Genomic DNA, 19,904 nt, shown 5'->3' on the forward strand with positions numbered 1-19,904 from the left:
AGGTCTTTCTGAACTCAATGCTTAGTGCTAATAAAATCTGAAGAGAAACTGGAAATGAATAATAGCTAATAGGACCTTCGTTCATGTCATTCATGTCAGTTCACATTTGGTATGATTATGGCTTCTTCCTCTTTTTCTCCTCTAAACAGAACTTGGGACATTTTAAAGGTTACATAGATTTTAGTAACCTGGTTTATTCAGATTAGCATCTCAGGTCACAAAAACATTGCATGAAATGTTTAGAGAATGTGCTGGATTTTTTTCATTTGTCCGTGGAGACCCTCTCAGCCCCATCATGTGTCTTGGGAAGCTGAACTCAAAAAATGAGCATATTACCTAGACAAGCTTGGCCTCTGGCTTCCAGTTACCCCAGCCAATGGGAGGCACTGGCAATGATCAAAAGTTGAATATTGATTCCACTGACTCTCTCCCTTCAGGGCCTTGGTTTAGCAAAGTCTGTTTGTTCTATATGAAGTGTAATTGGTAAAGAAGGAAACCACAAAGTTCCAATAAACACCCTCCATAAGCCTAGGACTGATAACAGCTTCCCAGTGTGTAACTCACCATCCTGCTTTTCTTCTCTTAACCTTTGCAAAAACTTTAGTCTTTAGTGAATTCCCTTACCTGATCCCTTACATGTGCTGTTTGTTTGCTTCTAGGAGCCTATTATGAGAGCAACAACCGATCTAGTGAGACACTGAAACAACAGTGACACAGTGAAACACTGAAGTTACTAAGGCATGACCTTTGGCCATAAGAACAAGTGGCTAAAAAATGAGTAATGATTAAAGGAATGAATTTCTCAATACTGATGCCCTAGTCACAGGATTAACACAAATGGCCATCTGTGCTCTAAATAATTTGTGCCTCCCTTCTAAAGTGAAATTACTATTGAAAGCTTGCTGTCTAGGCAAAAAAAAAAAAAAAAAAAAAAAATATATATATATATATATATATATATATATATACTTGTCAAACCTAACCTTTATATCCATATATGGATATGCCCTTGGTAGATGTGGCTGTGATACATTTTAATTCTAGGTTTTGGCTTTCAAGAAGTGTGAATCTACCACTTTCTCTTTTTCCTTTCCAGTGGATAGAAGTAGAGGATCAATGTCTCACAATGTGCCAGAAATCCAGGTCCCGTTGGGAGAAAAGCTGTCCACCATTCAAGATTACTGGAGCTAAGGTGTTTTGTGAGAAAAAAAAAAATTTATAGTGTTAACCGATATTTGAGGTTTACTTATCACAGCTGTTAGTATTACCCAAATTAACATACAGCATGTAAATTTATTTTAGGAATGAAATCCCTTCCTAACTTTCTTAAGGACACATAGTGATGATCTACATCCTGGTTTGCCCATTGTGATCTTCCTTGTATCTCCATTGTCTAAGCCATCTCTCTGCTTCATATCTTGTGCCAAATAGAAGGACATTGTTTGCACATATATCCTTTCTAAACTAACCCAGGGCCATCACCTTCTGTATTTGTGACACTTTGGAAACCAGAGCAGAACCATGTTCTACCATTGGCCATATCAAGTTCAATACGATCTCATTTCCTTCTTTACCAATTACACTTCAAAAACTTCCACTTTCAAATGAAAATGCATCAGTTCTATTCCTTAAACTCAAACATATTTTCCCACTACTGCGAAAAAAGTAGCCAGTTTCACTTCATTCACCAACTTGCTCCTAACCACAAATGGAGCTGTTTGTATCAGCCTCCTGCATGGACTGGCTGCTTTACCTATCAAAGCCTCTCAGCCATGCACGAAGAAGAAATATACACCTCTCTTCAGTGGGATAATCCAACATCAGAAACTTCTCAGAAATGTCTGACTTCCACCAAACTTTCAGGTAATGAGTTCTAATTTTTTAGGGTAAGACTTGAGTTTCTGCTTTGTTTCTTGTTCTATGATGAGTCTAAGATTTATTTTTTTCTAATCTGAGATAATCTACTTAGAATATTTTCATATGCCTGACATACTAAATGAAATGAAGTGGAGTAAATAAAGGTGAAAAAAGAAAAGAATGAGAGACTTAACAAATATGTCTCCTTTTCTCTTAAGAAAGAAAGAAAGAAAGATGCATTTCAAGATTTAGAAAATAAGTAAAATAAATTATATCATTTTAATTCTTGTATCAAACACTCTCTAAATTATTTGATAAATACTAAGAAATAAAAAATGGGAAAAGTGAAAAAATATCATCCTGGAGCTGCCTGCTATAGTAGTCAGTTATGTCTTCTTATTTAATATTTGCATTAGTGTGTTTCTGTTGATGCAACAAGTCATCATAAATTTAGCAACATAAATTTATCATTTTAAAATTTTAGAGATCAAAATTTGAAATGGATTTTACTGTGCCAAAACCAAGATGTTGGTAGGGTTATACAGGAGAATCTATCCCCTTGTCATTTCTAGTTTCTAGACTTGCATTTATTGCTTTCTTTGGCTCTAAGCTCTCTTCTTTCATCTGCAAATCCAATAGCATAACACCTTAACGTTTCTTTGCTTCTATCATTTCATCACATTTTGTGTCTCTAATCATCTGATTCTTGCTTATAAGAATCCAAATAAGCCAGTGTAAACCTCCCATTCCAAATCCTTAATTTAGTAACATCTTCAAAGTGTCTATTGCCACATAAAATACTATTTACAGGTACCAAGGATAAGGAACCCTACCACACTATCTAAAGATAAATTTTATTTATTTTTCTTTGAGTAGTGTTAATATAATAAATCACACATTCTTAAATTTTCCTTCCTAAGAATTATAAAATTATCTGGAAAAATTTATTCTTCATCCAAAATTATATAACTTATAAAGAAATATATTTTAATCAGTCATATTTAAGTGATACTTAAAAGAGGTATGGGAGATACAACTGCATTCTTGCTCTCAAAAATTCAAGGCAGCTACCTGGCTTGTGACAATTCCTAAAGACTGTTGAAAAATAAAACATGTAATTAATTAGTAAGGTTGTGATACTATGCATAAAGACCGAGAGGTGTACTATTAAATCTATTTGACATTTTCCAAATCAGATGCATTCCAAATTATCACTTTCATTTCAAAAAGTTTTTAAAAAGGCTTTCTTTTTCCTATTACACATAATTACAAATTCCAGGCCTCCATAATTTTCCAGTGAGAACGCACCAGTATAAATTCCTTCTTTTGCTCAGCCTCATCTTATCTCTGACCCATCCCTTGCTGGTACTTTCTCTAATTCAATTTCGTTGTCCCAATTTCATGTTTAGGAACATACTGTGTTGTGATGGCGATTTCATGGATTTTCTGCATAGGCTTGTTAACAACATCCATTTTCTTGGGCATCAAATGTAAGTACAAAAGAATATTTTTAAAAAATCTATTAACATATATAAGTTATAAATTACACGTTCATATAATTATATGTATGTCATTACATAAAAACTTCATGATTTCCAAGTGAATGAAAAACCAGTTAAAAACTATTTGAATGTGTCTAAATGATATAAATAAAGGTTTTCTGATTTAAATTATAGGATAATTATTTATTATGTATCTATGTGCACTTGGATATTACTGATAACATCAATGATGGCTTACATATTATTTAACTCAAATCTAATCTTATATATTTCCTTGAGAAAAAAACAATGAGAATAGTTTCTTACTCTTTGTTTCTTTCTTTTTTTCTTTCATCTTTCTTTCTTTTATTTATTTCATGGTGCAAGGGATCAAGCCCAGGGTCTTGTACATACACTAGGCACACTCTACTACTGAGCTACAATCTCCCTCTCATTACTATTATTCTGGTTCTATTTGTGAGTCACATTAGCATGCCAAAGGATTGAAAGATTTCGGATATACTCTTCTAATATACAGTTATTCCAAATGACTTTTTCAGATTATTTTAATGTGTTTCACTGCACATTAAGCAAGGTACAATTTCAAATGTTTAAAGCAAAGCTAAGAGCTATATTTGAGCCATACTTAAGCACACTGGTTTATTCCTTTTATTCATATTAGAGAAATGTTTCCATGTCTAGCACATGAAATTTTTATAAAATAGAACAATTATGGAGTTTCCAAATCCATAAAAAAAAAAACTAAGAACCTCTAATATGGCTTCTGCTAGCACTGAAAAAATACGCTTAGAAAGATAGTGATGGAGGTTATATTTGGATAATTTTTGTGATGACCTTGGCAAATCATTTCTCTATCTCAGAGGCATCTGCTGAACAGGAAGTACAATGAGCTCTGAGAAGGCTAAAGGAAAGTGTTAGATTTTCTTTGACAAGCTTGAACTTGCTCACATAGTGCTAGAAGATGAATTTTCTAATGATTCTTAGAGAACTATTTTAAAACTCAAATCATTCTTGTTACCCTGTGTATCTCCTCAGATGAAATAACACAGCCCAACACAAATGTTAGAAATTCCAGAAAGCTTCCCTTCTCCATCTACCCTCCTTCTGTTTTGTTTTCAATATTTTAAGTAAATTCTAGTCCATCTATTAAGATGCTCATATGTTAAATATCTGTTTATCAAACACACTAGAAAAATTCATTTAAATAGAACTAATGGTAAGTCAGTAAACATCTTGATATTCTTCAGTGAAAACTGAGAACCTTTTTTATTATTTTTTATTAGTTTATTATAGTTATACTTAATATTGTAGTACATTTTGACATAACCATACAAGCATAGAATATAATTTGGTCCCCTTCAAAACTTGGGATGTTTAATGAAATAGTTCCAACCTCTTTTCTAACTTTACAACACAAAAATCCATATTGAACTCATTGCAGATGTAGTTTAAATATTAATTCTATAAAATAAATTTCAATGTTTCCTTTATAAATATTAAGGGAATAAAAGAAACTTAAAAATTTAAAAAGCTGTATCTGATTAAGAACAAAATTAACTGAATAGATAACATCTTATAGCAATATTGTCAAGTGAATGGAATATAAAATTTGGTTATATATAAAAATAAAATCTAGAGTGTCCAACTACAACAATCAGATGATAAAAAAATCATATAATATGTGTCTATAAAAGTACATTGGACGTTTTAAATGTCTTTAATAATACTTGATGTCAGTATATATATATAATTTTGTCTTATTCTCTGTCTAGTGCATGAGATGTGTTTAGATAAACTATGACAATCATATTTCTAAGAATTGTTAGTTATTGTAAATGATACTAATTAATTTTGTCCTAGTAATACCACATTATAAATTTCTCTTATAGATAAACTTGTACACACAGCAGTAGGAAGTTTTTTTATAAAAACTGGAAAAATCCAAATGGTATATCAATAAGAGACCATTTAAATAACTAATATTTCATCTATACAATAGAGTACCATGAAGGGGAGGGAGAGAGAAAGAGAAGCAATCTTTTTATGCACTGCTATAGAAATATCTCCATGATACACTATTAGGTTAAAAAAAAGGGCAACATTCAAAATACTGTATATTATGCTATAATTTGATTTAAAAAGAATATTTTCTTGAATTTACACAAAATAACAATAGAGTATATAAGTATGATAGATGATGATAATGATGATGATAACAAGCTATGTCAGTTATACTTGCTTGTGTTTTTTAAAAATATTTTAATCCTATGAATGTAGGATATGCCAATTTTCCTTTATATCTTTAGACAAAAATTGTTTGAAAAAAATAAAGTTACTTTGATAAAAATAATGAGACACTAGCTAGACTCTAATATGTTTAAGACTAGCAGTAATTTCTGGAAAATTCTTACAAGTAAAAGATTTTTTGTTTTATCTTATAGCTGTAAATAAGTATTACACAGATGTAATACTTTTTCCTTTGAATTTTGTCCCAATGTAGTAGCTTTCATTTATTTTTTGTTGTTATCAACCTTATGATTTTCCTGGGTCTTCTCATATATTCTTAGCTAGATTTAATGTACATTGTACAGCACATATTTTTATTTGGGGTGTTTTAGAAGTATTTTGTTATGCTTCCCCAGGTAATTACAATGTTAACCTTACTTGTTGGAAATGAATTCCAACCTCAAATAAAAGTGAAGTATTTTGCTTCCCATTTAGGATAAAAAAGAGAAGTCTCATTTCCCTTTCTCCAGTTTTAATAGTTTTGTATAGTACAAGCTAATCAGAGAGTAATAAACAGAGCAACAATCGCTTCTAAAATACAGCTAATCTAAAAAAAAAGCATCTTATATTTCAAGTTCCTAAAAATTAAATTATTGCATTTTACTAAGTTTGCCAAATAGCTAACAAGATAAAATAAAGAACACCATTGTCCTATTCCCCCACTCTGGTTAGGCCCAAACTTTGATAAGAGAAAAAACAATCCAATCAGCTGAGCCAGAGTTTCTTGATCCACAGAGAAGCAGGGCATGAACTCCTGCTTTCTCTAGTTCCTGGTTATTGATTTCCAATATTTTCTTTTTAGCAGCAATGTTGGTGAGTAAAACAAATCAGAATGTGAAATATGTGATTTAATGTCCTATTGTGTGTCCTGCCTTGGCCAGTAAGGGGGAGATGGGCAAAGTAATGATGATGCAAATTGCTTTATTTTACAAATTATAATCTTCCCCTTCATTATAATATTCACTATTAGGAGCACAGCCAAATTGTGTCCTGTTTCCCCAAAAGGCAGAGTTAACTAGATCTTAAGTGGGCCAATCTTAATTAATATTTACTATGTTTTCATTTTTCTAATAATTCATGAACCTAAATGGCAGCTAGGAAGAGTAGAGTTTGGCCACTTCATTGATTACAAGTAAGATCATCCTATCTTTATCAGATAGTCCTTTTTTGATCTTGTTTACCTCCTTTTTCTTGTTAAAAAATAGAAATCATTTTACAGTTCTATTCATTTTCTTCCTTTTCCCCTATTTTTCTCTAGAAGATCTGAGTTTTACTCCTTTAGATTTGGCTGACATGTATCGTTTATTATTTTTAATTTACTAATGATTGCCAATTAATTAGTAATTTACCAATTAATTAACTAATTAATTTACTAAGAGATTGCCATTCTCTCTCCTATTTAACAACATAGGCACTTAATGACTGCCAGTTAATAATTATTAATATGTCATGAGCTTATTTGAAGCTAATTCTGTAGCTCTCTATTAAACTATCTCTACAGAGTAAATGGCGCTGGCACAGCTCTTCTACTCAGAACTAACAAGTTCATTTAGCAAAGTCAGAATACAAAGTAAATACACAAAAATCAATTTTATATTTATACTTTAGTAATGAACATGAACATCAAAATTAAAAATGTAGTACTAATTGTATTTACTCTAAACAATGAAATGCTTAACAAAACATGTTCAGAATGTATATGCTGAAAACTACTAGATGAAAGAAATAAAAAAACTAAGTGGAAATACAGGGCATGTTCATGAATTGTAAGACTCAACACAGGAAAAATGTCAGTTTTGCTCAAATTCATATGCAGATTACTGCTCCCCCTGGGGGAAATAACAATCACACACACAAACCAAAAAAAAAAAAAAAAAAAAAAAAAAACTTTTCAATAAATACTGATGTATAAATTGTATATCTTTAATATTCAAGTGTGACATTTTCCTGCATATTCAATAATTCTTATTTGAATGTTCACCATTACAAATTCTTTTTTATGGTTTTCTGGAGCCTCCTTCTTTTTGGGGGGGGCAGAGGGGTTGTTGTTACTGTTTTGATTTATTTGAAGTACTAGAGAGTGAATCCAGGGTGCTTAATCACTGAGCCTCATCCCCAGTCATTATTTTTTATTTTGAGACAGAATGTCACTAAGTTTGTCAGGGCTTCACTAAATTGCTGAGGCTGGCCTGAAATTTGCAACCCTCCTGCCTCAGCCTCCTGAGTTGCAGGTTTAATGCAATTCTTTTCAAGATATGAGCAAGATTTCTTGTGGATGTAGATAATGTGATTCTAAAGTTCATATGCAGCATCAAAAGAACTAGAGTAGTTAAAGCAAGAATAATGAGGGAGGAAACAATCTTCCTGATTTTAAAACATCATATAGCAGTATTAATGAGGGCTATGTGTATTACTGAACAATACAGCAACAAAATACAAGAGAACCTGGTAATAGTGTCACACAAATATGCTCGGCTGATTTTTTATATAGATACAAAATTAACTCTATGAAGCAGAATAACATTTTCAACAAATACTGATGTATAAATTGCATATCCATTGGCAAAAAAAGTCTTAAGTCTCACATCTTATAAAAATATCAAAAATCAACTCAAAATGTGTCACAGTGTCAACTATAAAGCAAACACTATAAAACTCTTAGAAAATATGGAGAATTTTTTTTCAGTATCTAAGGGTAGGCAGAGATATTGGAATTGACATCAAAAGAATAAGTAATAAAAAGAAAACACTGTTAAGCTGCATGTTCCTCAACATTAAAAATGTTTTCCTTACAAAAGACACTATTAAAAACCATTTACAGATGAACTAAATACTTGCAAACTTCACATCCAATAATGGACTAGAATATAAAAAGTATATAAAAACTTTCAAACTCAACAATGAAAGATCAAACTACTCAACTAGAAAATAAAAAAACAAATAAAAATACATCTCTTCAAAGAAGATATACAGACTTAAGCATATATACTTAAGTAAGCATAAGAAAAGATGATCAATGTGATTAACATTCACGAAAAGCAATTAAAGCCACAGTGAGATATCACTATACACCTCTCAGAGAGCTAAAAATAAAAAGTAATCACAACATCAAGTGCTCATGAGAGTAAAGAGAGCTGGCTTACTCACTTCAGTAAAATGGAACAATCACTCTGGAAAATCTCACAGTGATTTCTTTTAAAAATCTAAACTTATTACCCCAACAGAACATAGCAATTGCACTCCTGAGCATTTCCCTCAGAGAAATGAGAGCTTATATTTACTAAAAGCTGTACAGGCAGGTGTACAGCAGCTTTATTGGAAATGAGCAAAGCCAGAAAACTACACAGATCTTCTTTAATATAAAGGCAAATGGTTAAACAGATGTGGTAATCCATATCAACAATAAAAAATGAATTATCTATCTACTTATGACAACAATCCGGTGAATCACCAAGAAATTATTGTGAATGGAAAAGGCCAATTACAAAGTGTTACATACTATAAGATCCCACTTATGACATCACTGAAATGACAAAACTATAGAACTAGAACATAGATTAGTGTTGGGAGCGATGGGGCAAGAGGGTAATGGGTATGCTTACTTATAAAAGGAAATATGATGGCCATACATGGTGATGGAGAAGCTGTGCATCTTGAATATATCGATTTCAATATCCTGGTATTGTCATTGACCTATAATTTTGCAAGATGTTACTCTTTGGTTGAAAGTGGGCCAGGGGTACCTGAAATCTTTATTATTTTTTTGTAGCTGCATATGAATTCACATTGCCTCAAAATAAAATTTGAGTTATAAAGATGAAACTTTTATGTGATAGTTAAGTTCATTATTTCCATTGTAAAGATAGTCTGTTGCAGGAATATATGCATGAAAATGTATCAAATGTTCAATCATATCTTAATAATACATTAACAATTTCAACAGCAATGATCTGCTCTACCATTGGTCCCTTCCCCTGCAAAAAAAGTTTAATATATCCCCTGAGCTGAAGGGCAAATTAATAGATTAGAAAATAAAGCAGAAATAATATAGAGAATAAAAAAGGAGTTGTAAAAAAAGAGCAAAATATACAAAAGTGAGAGAGAGACACAAAACTCAAAAAACACTAGAATATGTGTTATAGTAGAGCCAAAAGTGGAAAAGGAAGTGTTGGACAAAAGTACTATTATAAGGCTTTTGAATAAAAAATTTCCAAAATTGATTAAAAACATTAAACTGCAAGTTCAAGAAATTATATTACAACCAAATAAGATAAATACTCAATGCATGTTAAGAGAAGTGTTTACTGTAATAGGAACAGGCAGCTACTTTATAAAGTGATTTTTTTAAAAGAAATGGGCTTAGTAAGCTAGTCAGAATAGTAAGGGAAAAAAACTAATACAGTATTAAAGTATCAGATACTAAAACAAATTACAAAGTTAAAGTAATTAAGGCCCTGACATGCTGAAATATGAATAAATAAATAGATGAGCTGAATATAATTAAAACAAAACTAAATCTGAGTAGTTTATTAGATATTTACAGTGATTTAAATGCAGCAACTGAAGAGTTATGGGGGTGGAAGATATTCAACAAATGACTAAGACAACTCTGTAGATACCTGGGGGAAACATTGAAGTTATACCTTACAATTTACAATCAAATAAATTCCACATACATCAAAATATAAATTAAAATATAGAAGTATAATCTCACATATAAAACTCTTTTACTAAAAATTAATCAAAAATACTGAATCTATGTGGCATAAACTACCACAAACCCAACATACAAACTAGAAACACATAATTGTAGCTCATATCATACAAAATCTGCCTCCACATCATGTTTGTGCACACAGTATCAGATAACAGGGTCGGTTGCTAAAAGAGACTCGCCTGACTCAGAATGAGAGCATTCATAAATCTAGTTTATTATAAGGTAAGGACACAACTTAACAACATCATAAAAGTAAACATATATATTAGCCAAAGTCTGTCTCATCAGAAGGATCCTGGAGAGGTAGCACCTTTTCCTGACTCTGAAAGTGTCCTGTGAGGACACAGCTTCTCTCCTGGATCTGAAATCAATGACATGTATATAGGGTATGTTGGTCCTAAGAGCTCAAAATGGAGCCTCACTTGGGGATTATTATATTTTGCTGATCACAAAGGCAAAACTTTGCTGAGGCTAAGTAACCTGGCTCAGCACCACAATTCTTTCATGGTCTCATTATAACCAAGGACAAATCACATATTATACTGTCATCAATAAACAATGCTGACAAGATAGTATAATCTGGTCCCCTAATTCCTGGACTCTTGGTTATAAAAGTACACTATTAATCAGTATGTCTCATGCCTTTTCTGAAGTTCAGTGCCATTGTGAACTTATAAAATACTGCTCAGGCTGATTTGGGGCTTGCTGGAACTATTTCTCAGAGCACAATAAAAAAATAAAAGACTAGAAACTCAACAGGGAGAAAATCACAAAGGATATAATCATACATTTCATACAAAGGAAAATACATCTGACTTTATTCATGTAAAAAGAACTTTAACTTCAAACATAAAAAGATAATTGCACATCTACATATTTCTATACTATACATCTGTAAATTCATAATATGGATGGTAGTTTGGAAATATCTAATACAATTTAAATGTCCACAAATTTTGACCTTATCTTAAAAATACACTAGCACATGTAAAGTGATGTAAGACTAAGATTCTTTATGCAATAATGCTTTTTGCCATACAAGAAAAATTACAAATCACCTAAAAGGCAATAGAAAAATATAGGACATTCACATGATGGAATCTTACAGGTATGATGAAAGAGTAACAGAAAGTTTTTGATGTGTCATTATAGAACTAGAACCAAAGTATATAAGTTCTTACCTTAGGTACATATATGAGTGCACATATAGTGCGATGCTGCTACATCGTGTACAAAGAAATGAAAAGTTGTGCTGCAATTGTGTACAATGAATCAAAATGCATTCGGTTTTCATATGTATACGTACCTAATTAAAATAAATAAATTTTAAAAATATATATTTAAAGTAATAAAAGGTACAATATCATGTAAATAGATTTTCACCCTTTGTATAAAGGGGAGAAGAGTATTTTATATTCATTGGTTTGTCAAATTAAAAATATCTTCGGAAAAATAAAGAAGAAATTGATAAACTCATCTGCTCTTAGTGAAACTGGGTAGTTTGAAAAAAAAAAAAAAAAACATGGATACCAATATGGCTTTTTGCTCTGCATCCCTTGAAACATTTGATTCTTTTTATAGTAATTACTTAATCATAGTAAGTGTAGTAATTAATGGGTTTCACTGTGGCATTTCCATGAGTACACGTATTATGCTTTGATTATATTCACCCTCCCTACTATTCTTTCTTTTCCTTCCTTCTGTTCCATTTTACCCTATTCCTCCACTTCTTCAATAATCTATCTTCTATTTTCTTGTCATTTTTTTTCATTTCTACATATGAGAGAAAACATGGTATACTTAATCTTTGTGTGTCAAGCTAATTTTAACATTTGATGCTTGAAAAATGTAAATTTTAAATTTTTCAAAAATCTAAAATAATGCATATTCAAGTCTCAAAACTTATCAGTAATTTAGAGCTTTCTTTAGTCTGTGTTGAAGGATTACTTGGTTATAAGATGTCAGTATTTTGGTAGGAATGAGTATTCTTGTCTGTAGTTTTCCAGGTATCTACCATCTCAATGCAGCAGCAAGAAAAACTCATCCACCAGGAAAGAGCATTGTTGAACTTTACGCAATGGAAGAGAAACCATGACATTCAGATGAAATATTGTCAAACCTTGATGCAAAACTCTTTCAGTTTGGGTAATTGATATAAGATCAGTTGTTTTCAGTAGAAATCCAAATGCATGCACTAACTCCTCAGAAAAAAACAATGATATATTTTATTCTCTTCAAAATTGTTCTTCAGAATTTTATAGTAGGGGGACATGATTTTGATGCTTTTTACTCTTATCTACTCCAATAGTATAGGGAAAACACTAAGTTTTTAAAAAGAAAATGCAGCTAAACAACAGTTCTGGAAGTTTAAGTATCTTTTCTCCTGTAAAACTGTGCCAGATCTCTTGGTCAAATTTTTGCTCTTTGTTCTACTTTATGCAGTTGATCTTCTTTTTGTGAATACATTCTTTCTTAAAACAAATTCCTTCAAACATTGAATACTAATGCTTACCTTTTAGTTATGTCGAAGTCCTAAAATAAGCATACTGTTCATTTACATCCTTCTTCCATTTTCTTCCCCTACATGTTTTCAAATCATTCCTGAAGTTGTACTGTTTGTTCTGTCTGCTAGACATGAAATATTTCTTGCTTAACTCTCAGAATCTGAACATGAACTCAAGGCTTACTATTCAATTCATCTAGTTATTCAGTACACTTCAGGTTAAATTTGAGCAGTAAGATTAACAGGCCTGAGATAATAAGTGAACAAGAAAAGATTGTAAATATTGTAAATTCAAAGAAAGGAAAAGATTGATAAAACTGAGAAAATCATATAAATTTTTATAGAAGAGGAAATATTTGGGTAAAAATGTCTCCGAATTACTTTTAAATAAACCAACTCTTAGAGACCTATTGTAGGTCAAAAGTATTATATAAATCTTACGGTTCTCAGTATCAGAAAAACTGGAATTGCTAAGTGCTACATATGGGAATGACTAAGTGCTGCACATGGTTATAGTGTTTAGTTTTCCTGGAGGTGACAGAGGGTTAGTCTGGGGAGATATTCTACTAATTTTTACAGTGGTGACAATAATGTGAAATGTTTCTATTCAAAGCCTGTAACTGCAGTCCTTGTTCGGACAACTGGATTCAGAATGGAAAGAGTTGTTACTATGTCTCTGATATTTGGAAAAGTTGGCTAGCCAGCAAAGAGGCTTGTTTGAAAGAGGGCTCCAGTCTTCTACAAATAGACAGCAAAGAAGAAATGGTAAATTCAGCTTTATGGTTACATGTCACTCTGAAAATACTATGTTACTTATTAAAAGAAAGAAGATTCTCCTAAGATAGAATTCTTTAATGTTTTTAATAGTTTATAAAGTTCATAAAAATAAATACTTATAAAAATAAATTTATAAAAATAATTACTTAAAAGATATAAAGTAGGAATTACTATGCTTTATTTTCCTTTTAATGGGAGAAGCAAAAATAAGGTTGCTTTTACAGAAGTCAAGGAGAGTATATTAGTTCTATGTCCTTGGTTAATGAAAAAGAAAAGGAAAAGACTAGACCACAAGAAAAACAGTCTTCCATGACATGTAGCCCACTTCAACATACACATACATGTTTATTGCATATATTTTCCAATGTATTTCTCCATGCTATAGAGAAATAGAATAATCTGGAAAACCAGAAGTATAAAAAAACTGAGGTGATGTCATGAAATGAATAGGTCTAATAAAACCAAGTATTTGGTAAATGAAATGTTAAGTTGATATTAAACATAGTTCAGTAATATTTTAACAAGTGAACAAGATATTTCTCTAAAATCATTCTACACATAAATATATATGAAACAGAATGCATAATTACAACATATCTTTTACTACATTAAAAACGTATTCTGACTATATTTAGTAATTAGTTGAAGCTCATTTCTACAAGAATAGTGAGAAAACAATGTGTTAAGGATATATGGTAAGCTAGGAAGGCTTGAACTATTATAATTATGGGTATACAAAATTATTTTCTGTGTAAATTTGATGATGAAAGTTATAAATGTTTTTTAACAAAATATATTTGCAGTTACATTGCTTCTGGAATCTCCTAAACTATTGGTAATATTGAAGTATACTAGGAAAGAGTGATCCTCGTGTCATATGATATAAAAAATCTTTTTACCTCTGCTTATGAGGGGTCAGTATAACCTACCCCCTTCCTTTTTTTTTTTTTTTTGTTGACATCTATTGTCAGACTCTGAATCCATTCATTAAAATTACTTTAATATCAAATGCCTTTTTCCCATTGTCTTTAATACTACATTGGTCATACAGAAACAGAAGAAAAATCTATAAGATGTATCCCCACTTTTTTGTTTCATTTTGTTTTTTTTAAATAACCCCCTCTCTTTTTCTTCAGCACTAAAGTTACCATTTATTTCCAGCTAGGCAAAATGTCAGAATTCATACTTCATGATAGTTTTATTCATGGTTTATTTTTTTCTTGGTTCATGTTCAGATCTTCTCTCATAGGTTTTTATCACCAAAAACTTGCAGAAGCTCAAAGCAGGCTATGCGTACTGGGTGGAAATATCTCAGGACGGACTTCAGGCACCTTTGCTTTGGCAAGATGGCTCCTCTCCTTCTCCCGACCTGTAAGTCTCAGAGGAAAATGTTGTGAGAATAACTAGAAAGATGAGGCAATTCAAAGGTTAATTTTATTGTGCACACTGGATTCCCTTCAGGAGACATATCAGCATTTCAATATCACAGGCTCCTGATTGAAATTAAAGCTAATGTTATGAAGAGGTAGTTTCACAGCTTCTAAATCTTCTTCTCAGCCCTCCAAACATTATCCTACAGAAAATAAACCAAAATATGAGTGTCTAAATGAGCAATATAACATAATTATCAAGTGCATTTTCTCTGTATCACTTAATGTTTAGAGCACTAAGGGAAACAGATTGTAATAATTATTAAGCAATTATCATATTGAACTTTTAAGATAGAACTAGAGAGACTGGTGAGCAGAATCAAGTACCCTACTACCTTGAGAATTAAGAGTCAGGAGACATATACTATCTACCACCTATCTTTGTGTATACATGGCTTCCTTTTCTTCGTACACTGTTAAAATTACATTAACATATTTTTATGGAGACAAAACTGCTGCTGCTGAAGGAGGAGGATAAAACCACCACAGGAGGGTGCCATATTAAAACAAAAAGGCCTCTCTCATGTGTTAACCTCAAAAGCATCCTTGTCACACTCCCATCTAACCTCAGATATGCTGACTTGCCTTTCCAGGTTACCAACAAAGGGACCCCAGTCAACCAACCAGCTCTGCAGATTCCTCAAAGACAATGTCCTTTTGTCAGATAACTGTAACAACTGGAAATATTTTATCTGTGAGAAGTGCTCATTAAGATGCTCTATCTGAAAGAATTTGCTCAAAAAGATCTATAACGCTGGTATTTGAAACAGGCCATTGAAAAACCTGCCACAAAAAGACTAAGAGCAAATACAGAAGTACACCAGTGTATGGGCTTTGAAACCAGCTTCCTAGAAATCAACGCTTACTTTCATATTTTCACTTGGAAATGTCTTCAACAATTTGAAGATTTCAGTTGACATTGTTCAAATTGCCAATAACTTGATTGGAATTACAGAGGACCAGACAATGATGCTCTATGAACAAACAAGAACATAATTTCCTTCCCTCCCTCCCTCTTTCTCTTTTCTTCCTTTCCCTTCCATTCCCTTCTCCTCTCTTTTCCTCTCCTCTCCTCTCCTCTCCTCTCAAGGCCATTGAGAAAATAAAATTTGTCTGTAAATTGTCAGTGACTACTTGGAGAGAATATGTTTGAAAGTCAATTAATCCTCTTCAAATAAAATTATCCTCTATATTCAATCTCCTCTCCTCTCCTCTCCTCTCCTCTCCTCTTCTCTCTCTCTTTCTCTCTCTCTCTTTCAGATAGAACTAGGAGACTCCCCCCCCCTCTCTCTCTCTTCTTTTGTCCAGAGAAAGTATAAATATCACGCAGAAATCAATATGTGATTGGAGGAGGTGGTCCAGTTATAACTGATTGATTTTTTTAAATAAATAAATAAATGTAAAGCTTGCAGCCTGCCAAATCTTCCTATGCATTTTCTAAGCTTTCAGGCATTATGTTGGATTGACAGAGTAAAAGGAAAGAGATATGGATTTCCAAATTGGAATTGAGGGGAAAAGGCTTTTCTCTGCAGTGTCACTGTTCTCTGTGTCAGGACTGCAGAGTTCCATGGAGAAGTGAACCCCTAGAACTTGCCAGCATCGGTTACCCAGTGAAGGAAAGCTGTGAGCTTCCTGACTCCCTCTGAGTACATTCTCACCACTCACAAATCGAAGGGCTCATGTCTGAACCCCCCAGATTAACATACCAGTACTTTTAACTGTATTTCTCAATGCCCCAAATTCTCCATCAAAAAATAATAATTGGATTTACTTTTAAAATTGTTGGAAGACTAAATCAAAAATATATGTAAATTGTTGCGAATGATGTCCTATAGAGTTGGATACTGTATCAGTGCTTGCTACTGTTATCTGGAGTAAGCCACCAGCCACTTCTAGATATCAACCTCTATGTGCATGCTGGGCAAAACAGTCTATTTTCCTGCTAATGTTGCAGGGCCATTGAGAAAATAAAATTTGTCTGTAAATTGTCAGTAACTACTTGGAAAGAATATCTGTTTTAAAGTCAATTAATCCTCTTCAAATAAAATTCTCCTCTATATTCAATCTGAACCCCTGTGCTAGGCACGTGGGCTCCCTGAAACAGCCGTCTTATTTTCAAGAGACTGTTGATATGTAAATACCTCATCATCTTCAGGAAGGAAATATTAATTATTTGTATATTATCTTTCTCCCACTCACCATCCCTAGAATAGCACCTTGGCACATAGGAGGTTTTCACTAAATATTTGCTAAATTCAATATAATTTCTAATCCTTCATTTTTTCATAAGAAGTAGCCAAGATACATTTAATTTTCATATTTTCTCCTTAAAATAAAGGCATTATTTAAATAAAGTAAAAATAAACCCTAATTCACTGAGGCAGTCGAAATCATTTAAATAAAAATAAAATTTCTGATACTTAAAGGTCTTTTTACAATGGGGAAAGCCTTGGAAGAATGGGAAGAACATGTCCTCATTTTTTGGTTTTGTTTTTTGTTTGTTTTATTTACCTTTGACCTGGAGCTTAATGGTAGAAGTATCAACAAAAGGAATTTTCTCTAGTTTTCTGCTGATGCCCCAAAACCATATAAGTTTTCTCCTGTGTTTGGTTATCACAACTGGCAGCTGGCCGCTAAATATAATAACCTGGAATAAAGGAGAAACAATAGCGATTTTCAGTGGTAAAGACTGTTTGTCTTAAAGAATCTTCAAAGTATTGTCACAGAGCTACGTTTAGAGAAAGGATAGGAAGCATTTACAATTCTCCTTAGAAAAAGCACAGTGAAACAAAAGGCAAACATCCTCCAGCTGATGTTATCCAGCTAGTATATGATGCTGTATTTACAAGTTAGAATTTTATCTACACTGCAGTTGACGTACACTCCTAAAAGTCTCCTCAGTAGCAACTCTGCTTCCACACAGATGGCGATGTGGAAAAGTTTTCCCTGCAGGTTGCTTTTTGCCCAGGATACCAAGGCTTTTTAAAGATGTTAGCATGGAGATAACCAGTTTTATATCCTAGTTCACCAGTGATGAATTGGGTCACTGATTCATCTCATGGAGTTTTTTTTTTTTTTTTAAAGGAAAAGAAAAAATATCTGTCCTACAAATGTGAACAGGCTTTGTCACGAGGTATTAATAAAGTGTACTAAATATATTTTTAAAAACACATTGAAATAATTAGTAGAATAATAAATAGGTGCGCCTAGAGTCTGAAAAAATCTCTTAATAAAACGAGCCTTGTACAAAAGTCATATACCATTTAAGTAAGATTTTTCTGCTTTTTGCACCTTTTGGAAACCACAAGAATCTCTCTACAGAGAAAGTAACTCCTGAATTTTAAGACTGCTCCTGAGACAACCTGCTAAACCCTTGTGCTTGGTTCACAGTCTTCTTGGATCCCCCAAATAAAATCTGCCCATCATCCTTCTTGAACTTCCTGCTATTCCAGGGCTCCTGACCTGTTTCCTGTTGATAAGTTCTAAGTACTGGTTCAATATCCTCAGGAAAAGGAATAGCTCATTGTGTACCCTGGGGAACTCAGCTCTACCAGGAAAGGCTGTGTTCTTGTTTGACTTTTCCTGCAATTTCTTCAGAATTACATACTCACAACCTAGAAGGAAAAACATCTTATGCTGAAAAACCAATTAAGATGAGGTCCCAATCTGACTATCAACTGAAAGTTGTTCTCTGCAAATCATATTTTCAAATTCATCTTGTGATTATGTGCTACTCTTAAAAAAAAATTTAAGTGTGTGGAGAAAACATTGTGCCAAAATGTTTTTGTTCTGAAATATTCATTCATAATGCAATCAATATTGTGTTTTTTGTTAGACCAGGGGATTGAGGGCAAAGATGAAGAAGAATAGTTCAGGGAAAGAAAGTATGTCTAAAGAATTCTCTTTTTCCTCCTCACTATCTACAAAGACCTCTCCTTTAGGTCCAATATTGGTAGTGAAGACACTGGTCACCTTTCACTCTTCAGGCAGCTAGACTCTTCAAAAGAATGGCAGTTAAAGAGACATTATCATTCCTCCCTGAGCACAGAATGCCAGGAGTCAATACTTAAATGAGTATTATATCCCTACTTTATAATTTAGTCCATAAATTTATTTGACTTTTTCATTTTAACTGGATTTTCTTTGCAGCTGTAAGGTTTAAATAATGGTTGCTTAACAACACACCTAATTCTCATTTCTTTTTTTAATTTTTTTTGGTAGTTGTAGATGGACACAATACCTGTATTTTATTTCTATATCTTTATGTGGTGCTGAGGATTGAACTCAGGGCCTCACACATGCTAGGGAAATGCTCTACCACTGAGCTACAACCTTAGCCCCTCATTTCTTCTTATATACATATTATATTAGCCACTTTCATTGAACATTGCACTTATCATATAAAATATTTGATAATATCCTCAAAGTAGTTATCTCTACTTTTTGTTTATGAATTTAGTTCACCAAATAAAGTTGTTTATGCATGTTTGTGCTCTCTTATGCTTAAAATGAATCACTAAATCTTTTTAAATATTTTATAAATTTTCTTTCCATTTTATATTACAATTTAGGTTGTGAAATTAATTTCGCAGTTACCTTATTTTGACAAACAGTAGCATCATGAGGAACTTATAAATATTTCTGCTTTAAACTTAATGAAATCAGCTCCATGAAGTAAAATGATTGGCCCATAAGATAATTCAGAATAATAAGTCTAAAACTCTCATTTTCTAACCACAAATGCAGTTCTCTCTGTATGACACAGGATATCAACACAAAATTTGTGCAGCACTGAAGACATTTCCTAGCTAGCTAACCAGAAGAAAATTAAA

The 19,904-nt window shown here is 32.4% G+C and overlaps 1 protein-coding gene across 2 annotated transcripts; it reads left to right on the plus strand.

Moving 5' to 3' along the window:
* The first annotated feature begins 1,093 nt into the window (after positions 1-1,093).
* Positions 1,094-16,493, plus strand: Clec9a (C-type lectin domain containing 9A). Of its 2 annotated transcripts, none has more exons than XM_046446453.2 (7): positions 1,094-1,192; positions 1,303-1,863; positions 3,267-3,347; positions 12,361-12,507; positions 13,479-13,630; positions 14,878-15,013; positions 15,666-16,493. In XM_046446453.2, exons 2-7 carry the CDS (start codon positions 1,605-1,607, stop codon positions 15,782-15,784), a joined length of 894 nt encoding a protein of 297 aa, XP_046302409.1. In that variant the 5' UTR covers positions 1,094-1,192; positions 1,303-1,604; the 3' UTR covers positions 15,785-16,493. The 2 variants fall into 2 exon arrangements, with proteins under 2 accessions (XP_046302409.1, XP_046302408.1); XM_046446452.2 differs by having other exon boundaries at positions 14,892-15,013.
* Positions 16,494-19,904: the final 3,411 nt, after the last annotated feature.

Source organism: Marmota monax, unplaced genomic scaffold (genome assembly GCF_021218885.2).
Source record: "Marmota monax isolate L192 unplaced genomic scaffold, Marmota_monax_Labrador192_F-V1.1 WCK01_AAM20220418_F8-fsc00314, whole genome shotgun sequence".
NCBI classification, from domain to species: domain Eukaryota; kingdom Metazoa; phylum Chordata; class Mammalia; order Rodentia; family Sciuridae; genus Marmota; species Marmota monax.

Bases quoted from the DNA above. Each gene is read 5' to 3' on its own strand.
- Clec9a (XM_046446453.2), top strand. From the start codon at position 1,605: ATGAAAATGCATCAGTTCTATTCCTTAAACTCAAACATATTTTCCCAC. The intron at 3,348-12,360 runs GTAAGTACAAAA...TCTTGTCTGTAG, and splicing joins CATTTTCTTGGGCATCAAAT to TTTTCCAGGTATCTACCATC. The intron at 15,014-15,665 runs GTAAGTCTCAGA...TTGCCTTTCCAG, and splicing joins TCCTCTCCTTCTCCCGACCT to GTTACCAACAAAGGGACCCC.